At 33.9% G+C, this 18,525-nt stretch overlaps 1 protein-coding gene across 1 annotated transcript; it reads right to left on the bottom strand.

Moving 5' to 3' along the window:
- Positions 1-5,360: 5,360 nt before the first annotated feature.
- LOC131652125 (probable NAD(P)H dehydrogenase (quinone) FQR1-like 2) lies at positions 5,361-16,376 on the bottom strand. The gene is made up of 2 exons (XM_058921903.1): positions 15,679-16,376; positions 5,361-5,834 (listed from the first exon to the last, which is right to left on the bottom strand). Exons 1-2 carry the CDS (start codon positions 16,179-16,181, stop codon positions 5,606-5,608), a joined length of 732 nt encoding a protein of 243 aa, XP_058777886.1. The 5' UTR covers positions 16,182-16,376; the 3' UTR covers positions 5,361-5,605.
- Between the last annotated feature and the right edge of the window lie 2,149 nt (positions 16,377-18,525).

Here is an 18,525-nt window from a genome sequence, read left to right as displayed (position 1 = left end):
TAATAGTCCATGCCAATAGTCAATAAACTCAATACAAGAGCCATAATTTTAACTTTTGCCTCTAAAGTAAACCCTTCATTCTAGAAGAGTCAAATATGTATTCCAAACAGCAGACACTCACTTAAATAGTTCAATCTAAAAGAGTACATTCTTCAAATGCAACTTATTTTCCTGTCTACAGGAACTTCCAGTTTTTTTTATTTTTATAAGCAATGATATATATATATATATATATATATATATATATATATATATATATATATATATATATATATATATATATATATATATATATATATATATATATATATATATATATATATATATACACAAAATGTATTCAGCACAGATACAATATCAGAATTTTCCAGCTCAAGCAACAACCCTACAATCCTACCCTTACATGAAATCTAAAGGACAATGGCTCCATTCATAAAAAGTACAAAACACTTTCTGCTTGTTGCCTATAGGTAACCACCACCAGGAAAACATCTGCACATTGTGTACTATTTCATCGATATCTGGTACTCTATTCTCAAAAATTACAGCATTGCGCTGCTTCCATATACACCAGCATGTACACACCCATAACACTGCCGCATTCCTTGTTGAACAATGTTTGCCAAGAATTTCCACCATATGCATCAAATGACTGCAGCAGTCTGAACCAACCAATGGTCCCAAACCTAGCCAAGACAGAATCTTCTCCCCCTCCCGTCGTGATAATTCACAGTTTAGAAAGAGGTGTTGTACGTCTTCCCCTGCAAACAGTCGAAAACACAGAAGCTCCTGTCGTCATTCTCTATTATGCCTTGTTTGACCAATTGTTCTCTTGTTGCTAATCTGTCTTGCAATAGTCTCCAACCAAATATTTTCACCTTCGAAGACATCCATGAATGCCAAAGCACTTTCAACGCATCTTTTACGCATGCTTGAGCCTCCATCACATTCATTCCCAAAATCAATTTACGGTAATAATCTCTAACAACATACACCCCTTCACCACCAACCGGCCAGGAAAATCGATCCGAAACGTATCTTTTTGGAGCTACCTCTGTCAAAATATGTCGTAACTCTACCAACTCTGCAACAGCCTCCTGATTGAGTTCAGAATTAAAAATTTCCAGCTTCCAATTCCAAGAGTTCTCCAACCACCAACCTATTTTCTGTACGCAACTACTTTTATCTTCAGCTTCCTGCAACAACAGTGGAAATACACGGCAGAATGGTCTTTGCCCAATCCACCTACCAGTCCAAAACAGCACTTTGATGCCCTCACCTAGCTTGATTGATAAACTTCTAGTAAAGCCAGCCTCTTCCTCTATATCACCAATTTTCATAAGGTCTCTCCACCAAATAGACATAGACGAATTATTTCCCGTTCTAATTTTAAACAACAATCTTTCATACAAAATGTCATACCTCTCCTCTTAAATTCCTCTTGCGGCCTGCATACCGTGCCCCAGCTAATCCAGTTCACTCCCTTCTTTTCAGCTGAGTTATGCCACAGAAAATTCCTTTGTATTTTGACCAACTCTTTGCTAACTATAACAGAGTTTAAAGAAAGCCAAATAATAGACCGGAAGATTCGAAAGTACAGAGTTAATGAGAGCGACTCTACCACCTATTGATAACAATCTCCCAATTAATTGGGTGATAATTTAGCCCTCGTGCTATCAATAATATGATTCCAAAAAGTAGCCCTTCGCGGATTTCCTCCTACTGCTATTCCAAGAAACCTGAAAGGTACACTATCCAGTCTACAACATAAAAACTGGCTTGCTGTCTGTAGAAAAAAATCGCCAACCCCAATCCCAAACAACTTACTCTTCCACATATTCACTCTCAACCCCGACACCATCTCAAATCCTTGCAAGATTACTTTGATGGCCCACAGGTTGCTCCATGACCCATCACCCACTACTATAGTGTCATCTGCAAACTGTAGTAAATCGTATGTCATCCCTTCATTAACTCTAAATCCTTTAAATTCTCCTCTTGCCAACGCACCAAACCTGCCAGTCCTTCTGCAACTATTGTAAACAAAAATGGGGATAGGGGGTCCCCTTGCCGCAATCCTCTATGTACTTTGAATTCATCAGTGGGACTTCCATTGACCAGAATTGATAAGTTACTATTAAAAAACCTCGCTGACATCCAATTCATCCATCTAGCTCCAAATCCCATCTCAATCAGCAATTCTTTCAGAAAACTCCAGTCAACACAATTGTATGCCTGTGCAAAATCAACTTTGAACAATAAGCAGCTTTTCTTCTTTCTTTGAGCCAGGTCTATAATCTCATTAGTTACCAGCACACCATCTAGAATCTGTCTACCCGGGACAAATGCTGTTTGAGATTTTGAAATCAACTTACCAATAACCTTCCTCAACCTTCCAGCTAGTAACTTTGAAATAATTTTATAAATACTACCAATGAGACATATTGGTCGATACTCCTCCATAGTCCATACCTTGTGGATTCTCCACCTTTGGAATAAGGGCTATAAACGATGTTGTCATACCTCTAGGAAGGGATGCCTTCTTATAGAAATCTTGGACACATTGAGTTATGTAACACAACATCCCAACACCTCCTGATATATTCAAGATTGAACCCGTCAGGCCCTGGGCTCCTATCCCCCTCACAGCTAAAGACCATTTCTCTAATTTCCTCCCTTGAGAATTCTTCCTCCAAAGCTGCCTTTTCCGCATCATATAATTTGTTAAAGTGAATTCCCTCCATTCTTGGTCTAGGAATTTCCTGCTTCTTAAATCTATTCTCAAAGTGCTCTTTTACTTCCCTCTTGATCTCCTCCACCCCTTCCAATGACCCTGTTAATACAACTTATTTTCCTGTCTACAAGAACTTCCAGATAATAAAACTTATTTTCATGTATACAGGAACTTCTAGTTACCAATTCAATGTAATCCACCAAAAGAATAAAGTGAAATCATTGTCCACTTGTTTTACTCCGTACTGAAAAATTTGTTGGTCAACTGCAGTCACGCATGATAAATGAAAATTCACTAGGTTGGTAATCTAGATGTGAATATGAGCCATCAAGTAACATGCAACTCACGTAAACTCAAAAATACGTTGAAACTTTCTTTTGTCTAACATTCTCATCAACTAAAGCCTCCGAAAAGCTGAGACCACTTTCTGATGCAGCAGAAGAAATTCCCTATCAGTTAAGACCAGATACATCACATGTATACAAAACTTACAGAGCTACAATGGTCTGGATAGCCTACTAAGCATGTGTTTGGAAACAAAGTAAATCACCGCCAACTCATAACACTCTTTCCACTGTGGTTTTTCTGAAGCTAACATAAGCTAAGCAATTTTCTCTGCTGCTAATAAAGATGTTTCTTACACGCCGTTCATCTTGAAAAAAACATCCTATGGGATCATACTAGTCATGGCAAAATGTATATGCACATTCTTTCCCTCTTTTACCAAGTGAAAAATAAAAATGATGTACAGTCAGAAAATTGAATACCAGCCATGTTTAAATCAATCTTTTAAGAAACAAGAAACAGTGATCAGTGATGAAACAAGCCTCTAAACATAAATTGACAAAAGACTAACATACATGTTTATGCGAAACACTTATAATACAGCTCACGAAAAGCCTATGTTCATTACAAATGTCCAACCAATTCCACAATGCACTTCCAATTTCTATCATTATCATTATCTATCATTTATCTAAGATAATCTAAGTTGAAGCAACAAAATGACAAACTTTGAGTGCAACATTAAAACAAACACATTCAAAGCAATTGAATTGACATAACAAACCAAAATTTCAGAATCAAACCAAATTCTTAAGATAAACACAAAATAATTAACTCTACTATAGATAACCGAATGCAAAAAATTCTATAGAAATACTCACGCAGTGGTTTCTTGTCCACCACCTTGAGTGCCAGTACTAACAAACACCTGAAAAGCCACACGATTTCTAATTTGTAAAATACTAAAATTTGATCATTATCATTGCTATAGGTTTTCTCTGATACTCAACAAGCTACCTCATCCACACCGCCTTACAAATCTCTCTTAAGTACTCAATTGTAGTGCTTTCACCAATTCGAATATATTTGTCTACAATGATAATAGGAGATTCATATGCCAACGTAGAAATAGTAGAATAGTAGTGATGCATTTTTTTCAATGAGTCAAAGACTCATTTTAGTAGTTGTCTCCGTGTTTATTTGGGAATATTCATCATGATTTTTAAGGGTGGTTACAATTTGAAGAAACATGTTTATGGGCATTCAAAACCTTCTTTGTAACTGAGCATCTTTGTTCTTTTTGGAAAAAAATTAGTCGATGCTCTAATCGATATAGGTTCATTTTTTAATAATCCTCATGCATACTCAAGATTGAATAATGCAACTACATTTTTCTATGACCAATATATCTTTCTATAAGGTAACACTTTTCTTTCCGCAAACAACTTGTTTGTACACCCAACAAATTTTTGAACAAGTTCATTTTATTCAATGTCATTGAGAATTTAATTGAATATGTTGCTTTTTTCACGACTACCCACAATACTAGTACTAACTGATTACAATTGTTAACCAAAAATCGTCATCTTTTTATCAACTTCCACGATTGAATTCTTTAAAACGTTGTGTCATAATTGCATAAGAAACATTGGCAAATAGTTCTCGAGGTTTCTTTTATCGGAATGTCCTTTGCCTTTTTTCAATAATAATAATAATTTCATGACCATCTTGAATTGTAATATTATCAATATGAGTAAAGCTATTTTTTCTTCATTTCAAATACGATAAATTTTTATTTGTTTAATATGAAGAATGAAATATCATTATAATATAGATTTACACCAACCACAACCACCAATAACATCTCACTATATGTCCAAATAAACTTACTTTGCAAATGTATTTGAAAAATAATGTTAAAATCTTTATAACCTCATTATTTAGATTTCTGTATAAAATTATTTATACTTCAAACATGTCATTTTCTCTTCTTTTCTTTGGTCCTCTTCAACTGTTTTGGTCTAATTTTAGATCCTTCTATATGAAATCTCCACCTTTAGTCCTTGGAGATGTAAAAACTAGGATGGACGTGATTACCTCACAACAAATCTTGTCATATGTGGTATTAGTTTCAATGATTTCTGTCTTGCGATAAATGAATAGCTACAATTTCTTTCATTCAACGTACAATGATAAGTAGTACGAACAAAAGCTCCCTTAACTGACAAAGCTAGCAGTAGAGATCAAACCCAATTTCCATAAATGTGAAACCTATTTTTTTTTTTGGAACAAAGATAAAAATTCACCTTTGGCACTCCTCCTTTTTAGCAAAACCAATATGTTGGATATGAAGATAAACAAATTCAACATAAGATTTGTATATTTAGAAACATGTACAGCTTCCAGAACAATGCAAAACCTTATAACAACATGGGGATCCCTATCCCCATCAAAATTGGCACTGATAGTGTGCTAAAGAACTGTCATTCCTCGTCACAACACACTGCTAAAATATTAGAATCAGTTTGAGAAGGTGGAAAACATACAGATGACCAACAATAATAGAATGAAATCAAGAAATCAGCATCACGACTTGGCGAGCCGCTTGACTATGGCAGCCATATATTTGCCCTGATGCTCAGCTAGTGCAAGCTCTGTTTCACTTGGCTCTCTTGAGCCATCACCCGCAAACACTCCTGCACCATATGGAGAACCACCTCTAATGGAATCCAAACTGAACATTCCAGGTCCAAATGTATATCCAATAGGAACAAACAACATTCCTTGATGTGCCAACTGAGTGATCGCAGTCCAACTGTAATAAAAAGCACAAAAACAAGTATTTAATAATGCATTTCGGGGTAAATACTTCAATCTAATTCACACCAATAGTCAATAGACTCAATACAAGGGTCATGTTTTGCCTCTGAAATAAATTCTTCAATCTAGTCCACACCAATAGTCAATAGACTCAATACAAGGAGACTCAATACAAGGGTCATAATTTTAAGTTTTGCCGCTGAAGTAAATACTTCAATCTAGAAGAGTCAAATATGTATTCCAACAGCAGACAGTTACTTAAAAAGTTCAATCTAATACATTCTTCAAATACAACTTATTTTCCAGTCTACAGGAACTTTCAGTTACCAAGTCAATGTAATCCCCCAAAAGAATACAGTGAAATCATTGTCCGCTTATTTTACACCGTACTGAAAATTTTGAAGGTCAACTGCGCTCATCCCTTAATGAGATTTGCTTATTACCATGAGCATTACATAACCATCTTTTGATATCACTCATACATGATAAAAGAAAACTCACTAGATTGGTAATCTAGATATAAAGTCACGTGAACTCAAAACTACGATGAAACTTCTTTTTGTCTAACATACTCATCAACTAAAGCAACAGAAAGTCTGAGATTACTTTCTGATGCAACAGAAGAAATTCCCTTAAGTTAAGACAAGAAAATCGCATGTATACAAAACACATGGAGCTACAATAGTCTGGATGGCTTACTAAGCACGTGTGTTTGGAAACAAAGTGAACCACCACCACCTCATGTATAACACTATTTCCACTCTGGTTTTTCTGAAGCTACAAAAGTAAGCTTCTACAAGCCGTGCGGTAACAACGTGACTTTTGAGAATGTCAAACATAGGCTAAGCAATTTTCTGCGCCGCTAATAAAGATGTTTCTTTCTTACACGCCATTCATTTAGAAAAAAAAACACCCCATGGGATCATACTAGTCAATAGCAAAATATACAAGCACACTCTTTCCCTCTTTTACCAAGAAACAGTGTTGAACACAAGCCTCTGAACATAAATTGACAGACTACCAGACTCAACAAACATGTTTACGCGAAACACTTACAGTACAGCCCTCGATAACCTATGTTCATTACAAATGCCCAGCCAATTCCACAGCGCACTTTCAATTTCTATCACTATCATTATCTATTCATTCAATATCTTGCACATCAAAATTCAAAACCAATCTTTCATCTAATGTAAAAGTGGGTTAACTATCATCAACGTAAAATCAACTTCAAAAGTGTGACACCTTTGCACTATTCAAAATTGAAGCATCAAAATTCAAAATGACAAACCTTCATTGCAACATTATAACAAACACATTGAAAGCAATTTAATTGACTTCTATTCAATGCCGAATTTCACTCACTTAGGGAGTTTTAAAGTTCTATATATCTCATTATATGTTTTCAATTTTCATCTATATGGAAAGTTGGAAAAAAATTCTATCTACAATGGTAAAGAAATACTAATAACAGGACTGCGCGGATTTTTAATCATCTACAATAAATCAAAAATAGCTGAACTGCATGTACTTGTTTAAGAGTCCATACCAGTAATCAATAGACTCAATACAAGGGTCAAACTTTTAAGTTTTGCCTCTGAAGTAAATCCTTCAATCCAGCCAACACCAATAGTCAATAGACTCAATACAAGGGTCATACTTTAAATTATTGCCTCTGAAGTAAATCCTTCAATCTAGTCCACACCAATAGTCAATAGACTCAATACAAGGGTCATACTTTTAAGTTCTGCCTCTGAAGTAAATCCTTCAATCTAGCCCACACCAATAGTCACTAGACTCAATACAAGGAGACTCAATACAAGGGTCATACTTTTAAGTTTTGCCTCTGAAGTAAATCCATCAATCCAGCCCACACCAATAGTCAATAGACTCAATACAACGGTCATAATTTTAAGTTTTTCCTCTGAAGTAAATCCTTCAATCTAATCCACATTAATAGTCAATAGACTCAATACAAGGGTCGTACTTTTAAGTTTTGCATCTGAAGTAAATCCTTATATCTAGCACACACCATTAGTCAATAGACTTAATAAAGGGTCAAAATTGAAAGTCTCTCCTCTGAAGTAAATCCTTTAGTCTAGTCCACACCAATAGTCAATAGGACTTACTACAAGGGTCATACTTTTAAGTTTTACCTCTGAAGTAAATCCTTCAATCTACCCCTACACCAATAGTCAATAGACACAATACAAGGGTCATACTTTAAGTTTTGCCTCTGAAGTAAATCCTTCAGTCCAGCCCACACCATTAGTTAATATACTCAATACAAGGGTCATAATTTTAAGTTTTGCCTCTGAAGTAAATCCTTCAGTCCAGCCCACACCAATAGTCAATACACTCAATACAAGGACCATACTTTTAAGGTTTGCCTCTGAGATAAATCCTTCAATCTAGTCCACACTAATAGTCAATAGACTCAATACAAGGGTCGTACTTTTAAGTTTTGCCTCTGATGTAAATCCTTTAATCTAGCCCACACCAATAGTCAATAGAATAAATACAAGGAGACTCAATACAAGGGTCATACTTTTAAGTTTTGCCTCTGAAGTAAATCCTTCAATCTAGCCCACACCAATAGTCAATAGACTCAATACAAGGGTCATACTTTTAAGTTTTGCCACTGAAGTAAATCCTTCAATCCAGCCAACACCAATTGTCAATAGACTCAATACAAGGATCATAATTTTAAGTTTTGCCCCTGAAGAAAATCCTTCGATCTAATTCACACCAATAGTCAATAGACTCTACACAAGGGTCGTACTTTTAAGTTTTGCCTCTGAAGTAAATCCTTCAATCTAGCCCACACCAATTGTCAATAGACTCAATACAAGGGTCATACTTCCAAGTTTTGCAAAGTAAATCCTTCAATCCCACTCACACCAATAGTCAATAGACTCAATACAAGGGTCATAATTTTATGCTTTGCCTCTGAAGTAAATCCTTCAATATAATCGACACCGATAGTCAATAGACTCAATACAAGGAGGCTCAATTCAAGGGTCATACTTCTAAGTTCTGCCTCTGAAGTAAATACTTTAATCTAGTCCACGTCAATAGTCTATAGATACAATACAAGGGTCATAATTTTAAGTTTTGCCTCTAAAGTATATCCTCCCTTCTAGTCCACACCAATAGTCAATAGACTCAATACAAGGGTCATAAATTTAAGTTTTGCCACTAAAGTAAATCCTTCAATCTAGGAGAGCCAAATATGTATTCCAACAGCAGACAGTCACTTAAATAGTTCAATCTAATACATTCTTCAAAAACAATTTATTTTCATGTCTTCAGTTACCAAGTCAATGTAATCCACCAAACAAATAAAGTGAATCATTGTCCACTTATTTTACACTGTACTAAAAATTTTGTAGGTCAACTATGGTCATTATTTAATGAGCTTTGCTTATTACCATGAGCATTACATAACTATCTTTTGATATCACTCACACATGATAAAAGAAAACTCACTAGATTGGTAATCTAGATGTGAATATGAGCCATCAAGTAACATACAAGTCACGTGAACTCAACACTACGATGAAACTTCTTTTTGTCTAACATACTCATCAACTAAAGCCACGGAAAATCTGAGATTCTTTCTGATGCAACGGAAGAAATTCCCAATAAGTTAAGACAAGAAACATCGCATGTATACAAAACACGTGGAGCTACAATATTTTGGATGGCCTACTAAACACGTTTGTGTTTGGAAACAAAGTGAACCACCACCACCTCATGTATAACACTATTTCCACTCTAGTTTTTGTAAAGCTACAAAAGTAGGCTTCTACAAGCCGTGTGGTAACAACGTGATTTTTGAGAATGCAAAACATAGGCTAAGCAATTTTATGCGCCGCTAATAAAGATGTTTCTTTCTTACACGCCAATCATTTAGAAAAAAAACACCCCATGGGATCATACTAGTCAATAGCAAAATATATAAGCACACTCTTTCCCTCTTTTACCAAGAAACAGTGTTGAACACAAGCCTCTGAACATAAATTGACAGACTGCTAGACTCTACAAACAAGTTTACGCGAAACTCTTACAGTACAGCCTTTGATAAGCCTATGTTCATTACAAATGTCCAGCTAATTCCACAATGCACTTTCAATTTCTATCACTATGATTATCTATTCATTCAATATCTTGCACATCAAAATTCAAAACCAATCTTTCATCTAATGTAAAAGTGGGTTAACTATCATCCAAATAAAAGCAACTTCAAAAGTGTGACACCTTTGCCCTATTCAAAATTGAAGCATCAAAATTCAAAATGACAAACCTTCATTGCAACATTATAACAAACACATTGAAAGCAATTTAATTGACATATATTCAATGCCTAATTTCACTCAGGGAGTCTTAAAGTTCTACATATCTCATTATATATTTTCATCCATATGGAAAGTTGAAAAAAAATTCTATCTACAATGGTAAAGAAATTGTAAAAAGAGGACTACATGGATTTTTAATCTTCTACAACTAATCAAAAATAGCGGAACTGCATGTACATGTTTAATAGTCCACACCCGTAGTAAATAGACTCAATACAAGCAGACTCAATACAAGGGTCATAATTTTAAGTTTTGCCTCTGAAGTAAATCCTTCAATTTAGCCCACGCAAATAGTCAATAGACTCATACAAGAGTCATAATTTTAAGTTTTTCGTCTGAAATAAATCCTTCAATCTAGCCCACACCAATAGTCAATAGACTCACTCAATATAAGGGTCATACTTTTAAGTTTTGCCTCTGAAGTAAATCCTTCAATCCAGCCCACACCAAAAGTCAATAGACTCAATAAAGGGTCATAATTTTAAGTTTTGCCTCTGAAGTAAATCCTTCAATCTAGCCCACATCAATAGTCAATAGACTTAATACAAGGGTCATACTTTTAAGTTTTTCCTCTGAAGTAAATCCTTCAATCCAGCTCACACCAATAGTCAATAGACTCGATACAAGGGTCATAATTTTAAGATTTGCTTCTAAAGTAAATCCTTCAGTCTAATCGACACCGATAGTCAATAGACTCAATACAAGGAGACTCAATTCAAGGGTCATACTTTTAAGTTTTGCCTCCGAAGTAAATCCTTCAATCTAATCCACACCAATTGTCAATAGACTCAATAAAAGGGTCATAATTTTCAGTTATGCCTCTGAAGTATATCCATCCATCTAGTCCACACGAATAGTCACTAGACTCAATACAAGGGTCATAATTTTAAATTTTGCCACTGAAGTAAATCATTCGATCTAGAAGAGCCAAATATGTATTCCAACAGCATACAGTCGCTTAAATAGTTCAATCTAATACATTCTCAAAATACAACTTATTTTCCTGTCTTCGGTTACCAAGTCAATGTACTCCACCAAAAGAATAAAGTGAAATCATTGTCCACTTATTTTACACCGTACTGAAAATTTTGTAGGTCACCTACGGTCATCTCTTAATGAGTTTTGTTTATTACCATGAGCATTACATAACCATCTTTTGTTATCACATGCACATGATAAAAGAAATCTCACTAGATTGGTAATCTAGATGTGAATATGAGCCATCAAGTAACCTGCAAGTCACGTGAACTCAAAACTACGATGAAACTTCCTTTTGTCTAACATATTCATCAACTAAAGCCACGGAAAGTCTGACATTACTTTCTGATGCAAAAAAAAAAAAAAATCCCTATAAGTTAAGACAAGACACATCGCATGTATACAAAACACATGGAGCTACAACAGTTTGGATGGCCTACTAAGCACGTGTGTGTTTGGAAACAAAGTGAACCACCACCACCACCTCATGTATAACACTATTTCCACTCTAGTTATTCTGAAGCTACAAAAGTAAGCTTCTACAAGCCGTACGGTAACAATGTGATTTTTGAGAATGCCAAACATAGGCTAAGCAATTTTCTGCGCCGCTAATAAAGAAGTTTTGTTTCTTACATGCCATTCATTTAGAAAGAAAAAAAAAAACACCCCATGGGATCATACTAGTCAATAGCAAAATATATAAGCACACTCTTTCCCTCTTTTACCAAGAAGCAGTGTTGAACACAAGTCTCCGAACATAAATTGACAGACTACCAGACTCTACAAACATGTTTACGCGAAACACTTACAGTACAGCCCTTGATAATCCTATGTTCATTACAATTTTCCAGCCAATTCCACAATGCACTTTCAATTTCTATCACTATCATTATCTATTCATTCAATATCTTGCACATCAAAACCAATATTTCATCTAATTTAAAAGTGGGTTGACTATCATCAAAGTAAAATCAACTTCAAAAGTGTGACACCTATGCACTATTCAAAATTGAAGCATCAAAATTCAAAAGAACAAACCTTCATCGCAACATTATAACAAACACAATGCCTAATTTCACTCGGGGAGTTTTAAAGTTCTATATATCACATTATATATTTTCATCCATATGGACAGTTGAAAAAAATTCTATCTATAATGGTAAAGAAATAGTAAACAGAGGACTACGCGCATTTTTAATCTTCTACAATAAATCAAAAATAGCTGAACTGCATGTACATGTTTAATAGTCCACACCAATAGTCAATAGACTCAATAAAAGGGGACTCAATACAAGGGACATAATTTTAAGTTTTGCCTCTGCAATAAATCCTTCAATCTAGCCCACACCAATAGTAAATAGACTCAATACAAGGGTCATAATTTTAAGTTTTGCCTCTGAAGTAAATCTTTCAATCTAGCCCACACCAATAGTCAATAGACTCAATACAAGGGTCATAATTTTAAGTTTTGCATCTGAAGTAAATCCTTCAATCTAGCCCACACCAATAGTCAATTGACTCAATACAAGGGTCATACTTTTAAGTTTTGCCTCTGAAGTATCCAGCTCACACCAATAGTCAATAGACTCAATACAAGGGTCATAATTTTAAGTTTTGCCTCTGAAGTAAATCCTTCAATCTAATCGACACCGATAGTCAATAGACTCAATACAAGGAGACTCAATTCAAGGGTCATACTTTTAAGTTTTGCCTCTGAAGTAAATCCTTCAATCTAGTCCACACCAATAGTCAATAGACTCAATAAAAAGGTCATAATTTTAAGTTTTGCCTCTGAAGTATATCCTTCCATCTAGTCCACCCCAATAGTCAATAGACTCAATACAGGGAGACACAATACAAGGGTCATAATTTTAAGTTTTGCCACTGAAGTAAATCCTTCAATCTAGAAGAGCCAAATATGTATTCCAACAGTAGACAGTCAATTAAATAGTTCAATCTAATACATTCTTCAAATACAACTTATTTTCCTGACTCCAATTACCAAGTCGATGTACTCCACCAAAAGAATAAAGTGAAATCATTGTCCACTTATTTTACACCATACTGAAAATTCTGTAGGTCACCTGCGGGCATCCCTTAATGAATTTTGCTTATTACCATGAGCATTACATAACCATCTTTTGTTATCACTCGCACATGATAAAAGAAAACTCACTAGATTGGTAATCTAGATGTGAATATGAGCCATCAAGTAACATGCAAGTCACGTGAACTCAAAACTACGATGAAACTTCTTTTTGTCTAACATACTCATCAACTAAAGCCACGGAAAGTCTGAGATTACTTTCTGATGCAACAGAAAAAAATCCCTATAAGTTAAGACAAGAAAGATCGCATGCATACAAAAAACATGGAGCTACAACAGTTTGGATGGCCTACTAAGCACGTGTGTGTTTGGAAACAAAGTGAACCACCATCACCTCATGTATAACACTATTTCCACTCTGGTTTTTCTGAAGCTACAAAAGTAAGCTTCTACAAGCTATGCAGTAACAACGTCATTTTTGAGAATGCCAAACATAGGCTAAGTAATTTTCTGCGCCGCTAATAAAGAGGTTTCTTTCTTACACGCCATTCATTTAGAAAGAAAAAAAAAAAAACACCCCATGGGATCATACTAGTCAATAGCAAAATATATAAACACACTCTTTCCCTCTTTTACCAAGAAACAGTGTCAAACACAAGCCTCTGAACATAAATTGACAGACTACTAGACTCTACAAACATGTTTACGCAAAACACTTACAGTACATCCCTTGATAAGCCTATGTTCATTACAAATGTACAGCCAATTCCACAATGCACTTTCAATTTCTATCACTATCATTATCTATTCATTCAATATCTTGCACATCAAAACCAATATTTCATCTTATGTAAAAGTGGGTTAACTATCATCAAAGTAAAATCAACTTCAAAAGTGTGACACCTTAGCACTATTCAAAATTGAAGCATCAAAATTCAAAAGGACAAATCTTCATCGCAACATTATAACAAACACAATGAAAGCAATTTAATTGACATATATTCAATGCCTAATTACACTCAGGGAGTTTTAAAGTTCTATATATCTCATTATATATTTTCATCCGTATGGACAGTTGAAAAAAAATTCTATCTATAATGGTAAAGAAATAGTAAACAGAGGACTACGCACATTTTTAATCTTCTACAATATATCAAAAATAGCTGAACTGCATGTACATGTTTAATAGTCCACACCAATAGTCAACAGACTCAATACAAGGGTCATAATTTTAAGTTTTGCCTCTGCAATAAATCCTTCAATCTAGCCCACACCAATAGTCAATAGACTCAATAGAAGGCTCCTAATTTTAAGTTTTGCCTCTGCAGTAAATCCTTCAATCTAGCCCACACCAATAGTCAATAGACTCAATACAAGGGTCCTAATTTTAAGTTTTACCTCTGGAGTAAATCCTTCAATCCAGCTCATACCAATAGTCAATAGCCTCAATACAAGGGTCATACTTTTAAGTTTTGTCTCTGAAGTAAATCCTTCAATATAGCCCACACCAATAGTCAATAGACTCAATAAAAGAGTTATACTTTTAAGTTTTGCCTCTGAAGTAAATCCTTCAATCTAGCCCACACCAATAGTCAATAGACTCGATACAAGGAGACTCAATATAAGGGTCATCCTTTTAAGTTTTTCCTTTGAAGTAAATCCTTCAATCTAATCGACACCGATAGTCAATAGACTCAATACAAGGAGACTCAATTCAAGGGTCATAATTTTAAGTTTTGCCGCTGAAGTAAATCCTTCAATCTAGTCCACACCAATAGTCAATAGACTCAAAGTGAACCACTACCACCTCATGAATAACACTATTTCCACTCTGGTTATTCTGAAGCTACAAAAGTAAGCTTCTACAAGCCGTGCGGTAACAACGTGATTTTTGAGAATGCCAAACATAGGCTAAGCAATTTTCTGCGCCGCTAATAAAGATGTTTCTTTCTTACACGCCATTCATTTAGAAAAAAAGCACCCCATGGGATCATACTAGTCAATAGCAAAATATATAAGCACACTCTTTCCCTCTTTTACCAAGAAACAGTGTTGAACACAAGCCTCTGAACATAAATTGACGGACTACCAAACTCTACAAACATGTTTACGCGAAACACTTACAATACAGCCCTTAATAACCTATGTTCATTACAAATGTCCAGCTAATTCCACAATGCACTTTCAATTTCTATCACTATCATTATCTATTCATTCAATATCTTGCACATTAAAACCAATCTTTCATATAATGTAAGAGTGAGTTAACTATTATCAAAGTTAACTTCAAAAGTGCCGCACCTTTGCACTATTCAAAATTGAAGCATCAAAATGAACAAATTTCATTGTAACATTAAAACAAACACATTCAAAGCAATTTAACTGACATAACAAACCAAATTTCCAGTATCAAATTCTTAAATAACCGAATGCAGAAAGTTCTAAGAAATACTTACGCAGTAGTTTCTTGACCGCCACCTTGAGTCCCAGTACTAACAAAAAACCCAGCCGGTTTTCCAGCAAGCTTTTGCCCCTGCCACAAACTCCCCGTAGAATCAAAGAAAGCCTTCATTTGCGCGGCCATGGAACCATACCTAGTCGGAAACCCAAACAAAACACCATCAGCAGCCGGAAGCTCGTCCGGCGATATCACCGGAATAGTTTCATCTTTCGGAAGCGCTTTCATCTGATTCAAGACCTCAATCGACAATGTCTCAGGCACTCTGTACAAAACCCCTTCCACACCTTCGACAGCGTCCACGCCTTGCTTCAATCTCTTGGCTAAACCTTCCACGTGGCCGTACATGGAGTAGAAGACGATGAAGATTTTGAGTTTAGTGACGGTGAAGGGTGGTTCTTGGATTGATTCTTCGGATTCTGGAGTGGGTTGTGGCGGAGATTCTTCGGCTACGGGTGGTTGTTTTTTCTTGCTGGGAACGCAGCCTCCTCCTTTTCCCATTGAGAAAAAAAGAGAGAAGATTGGGAATGTGAAATGTGAAACGATCAAGAATTTTTGGAAGTGAGAGTGAGAATTGTGTTCTTGCGTTCTTGGGATAAACGAATGATGAGTGACGTCACTGTGTGGGGGGAGTTCAAATGATGATGAATAGTTACGTTACGTCCCTACCCAACCTAATTGAAACGGACGCTTTACCACTTTTTTGTGTACAAAGTGAATAGAAAGTTAGTTTTAAATAAATTTATTATGTAAGCAAAATTGTACCACACGAATATTAGTTGATTTTGAGATATCCGATATATTTACGGATATTCATGAATATATTATTTAGATTTTTTTTATAAATGAATATTATAAACTATTTTTTTATTATCTCTTTTTAGTAATAATAATAATAATAATAATAATAATTTTATATTAAACATATTATTAATAATTTTAAATAAAGTAAAATAATATTTAAATAATTTTATTAATTATTAATGAATAAATATATTCGTGGGTAAGTGCACCATCAAATTTGTATTCATTCTTGTAAAACAACATGTAATTAAGTATTTATTTATAATATTCGTGAATACACGCTATCAAATTTGTGGCAGTGACTAGTTTTATCTGCAAGTACGTTTTTTTTTATCCCCACCCGCTAAGAACAAATGGCTTTTTTGGCCACATAATGGGAAAAAAAAATTTAAATAATAAGGTTTAAAAAAAAATTACCAAAAAAACAAGTTTTCAAAAAATTCACTAAAGTGTCTAGGTTTTGAAGACCCCCTGGAGTATGCGCCAAATGAATTGGCGCATTAGTTAAAAAATTAGGAGTATGCGCCATATGGTTTGGCGCAAATGTGGAATTAATTTTTTTTTTTTTTTACTTTTCACAACACATATACGCCAATTCATTTGGCTAATTCAAAAAATTTTATACTAATGCGCCAAATGGTTTGGCGCATACTCTAAGGGGTCCCGCAAAACCTAGACATTTTGGTAAAATTTCTGAAAACCTTGTTTTTTATGTAATTTTTTTTATAAACATTGTTATTTAAATTTTTTCATGGGCCCAAGTGTTGTTTTTTATGGTTAAATAGAATATATATAATGGAAAATAATAATAAAGATTAAAGTGTATATATATATATATATATATATATATATATATATATATATATATATATATATATATATATATATATATATATATATATATATATATATATATATATATATAGAAAGATTGAGTAGCATTAAGGGTGTAAAATGGTTGAATTAGGTGGATATAGACCACTAATAAATGATGGGAAAAGCTAACATGTGACCCAAGGGCACAAGTTAATAAATTATTTATAGTAAAATTTTCTTGAAATGCATGCTATCGAAATTTTAAATATAATTTTATTGCATTTAATTACATTTAACATTTTCTAATTATAGTATCATTAACATGTGCCCTTAGGACACATGTTAACATGACCCATAAATGATCAATATAATTTATTAATCCATTAACAATTTATTAAAATTTCTTCAAAAATATTCAATTCAATACATCCATTAAAAATAGCTTATCATATCCATATGGTAGAGTCAAATATTCAATTCAATGTAAAAATATTCAATTCAATGCATCCATTATAAATACTCAATCAATGCATCCATTCAAATAATTAATGTAAATATACCCCTTAATATTTTGTTTAAAATGTTATTTATATCTAAAAAATTATTATGTTTTAAGAAATACAAAATCATTTTTTATATTTTATGGAAAAACATAAATGAATTTTTTTACATTTAAAAAAACTGTTTTTTTTTTTTGAAAAACAATTACTTTTGGAATGTTTTTCATTTTAGAAAAAAACAATTTTTTAAAAAAATGTTATTTATTTAAAAAAATAATTTTTTTTTCTAAAAAGTCAATTTTTTATTTTTGAAAAAAATGGTTTTTTTTTCTCAAAAAGATCAACTTCTTTTGTTTTAAGAAATAAAAAATGTCATTTATATTATATTTATTTGACTTTTATAATTTCAAATATACTATTTTTCATTGTTTTTCTAAAAATAGATCTAATGAATTTAAAGATTATGATAAAAATAATTTATTGGATCATTAAAATATGTTGGAAGGATTTGATCCACTCATGTACATAAATGAATGGATTAAGTCCAATTTATTAACTTGTTTTTCATGTGGTGGATGAATTGAATGAGTTTTCTGGTGAATGGGTTTTGTCTTAATGGATTTAATTTCAACCCCTAGTAACGACACAAGGTGTACCTAATTCAAGCACGGCGAAAACAAAAAACATAAGTTTTCTCTTTTGATAAGGTTCAAAAACTTTACACC

This window comes from Vicia villosa, linkage group LG2 (genome assembly GCF_029867415.1).
Source record: "Vicia villosa cultivar HV-30 ecotype Madison, WI linkage group LG2, Vvil1.0, whole genome shotgun sequence".
NCBI lineage: Eukaryota > Viridiplantae > Streptophyta > Magnoliopsida > Fabales > Fabaceae > Vicia > Vicia villosa.
The sequence above is the reverse complement of the archived record's forward strand: the minus strand, read 5'-3'. Positions and strand labels throughout refer to the sequence as shown.

Excerpts from the sequence above, each read along its gene's own strand:
- LOC131652125 (XM_058921903.1), bottom strand. The coding sequence starts at position 16,181 with ATGGGAAAAGGAGGAGGCTGCGTTCCCAGCAAGAAAAAACAACCACCC. Across the intron at positions 5,835-15,678 it reads GGCGGTCAAGAAACTACTGC|TTGGACTGCGATCACTCAGT; the intron begins GTAAGTATTTCT and ends TTTTTATTACAG.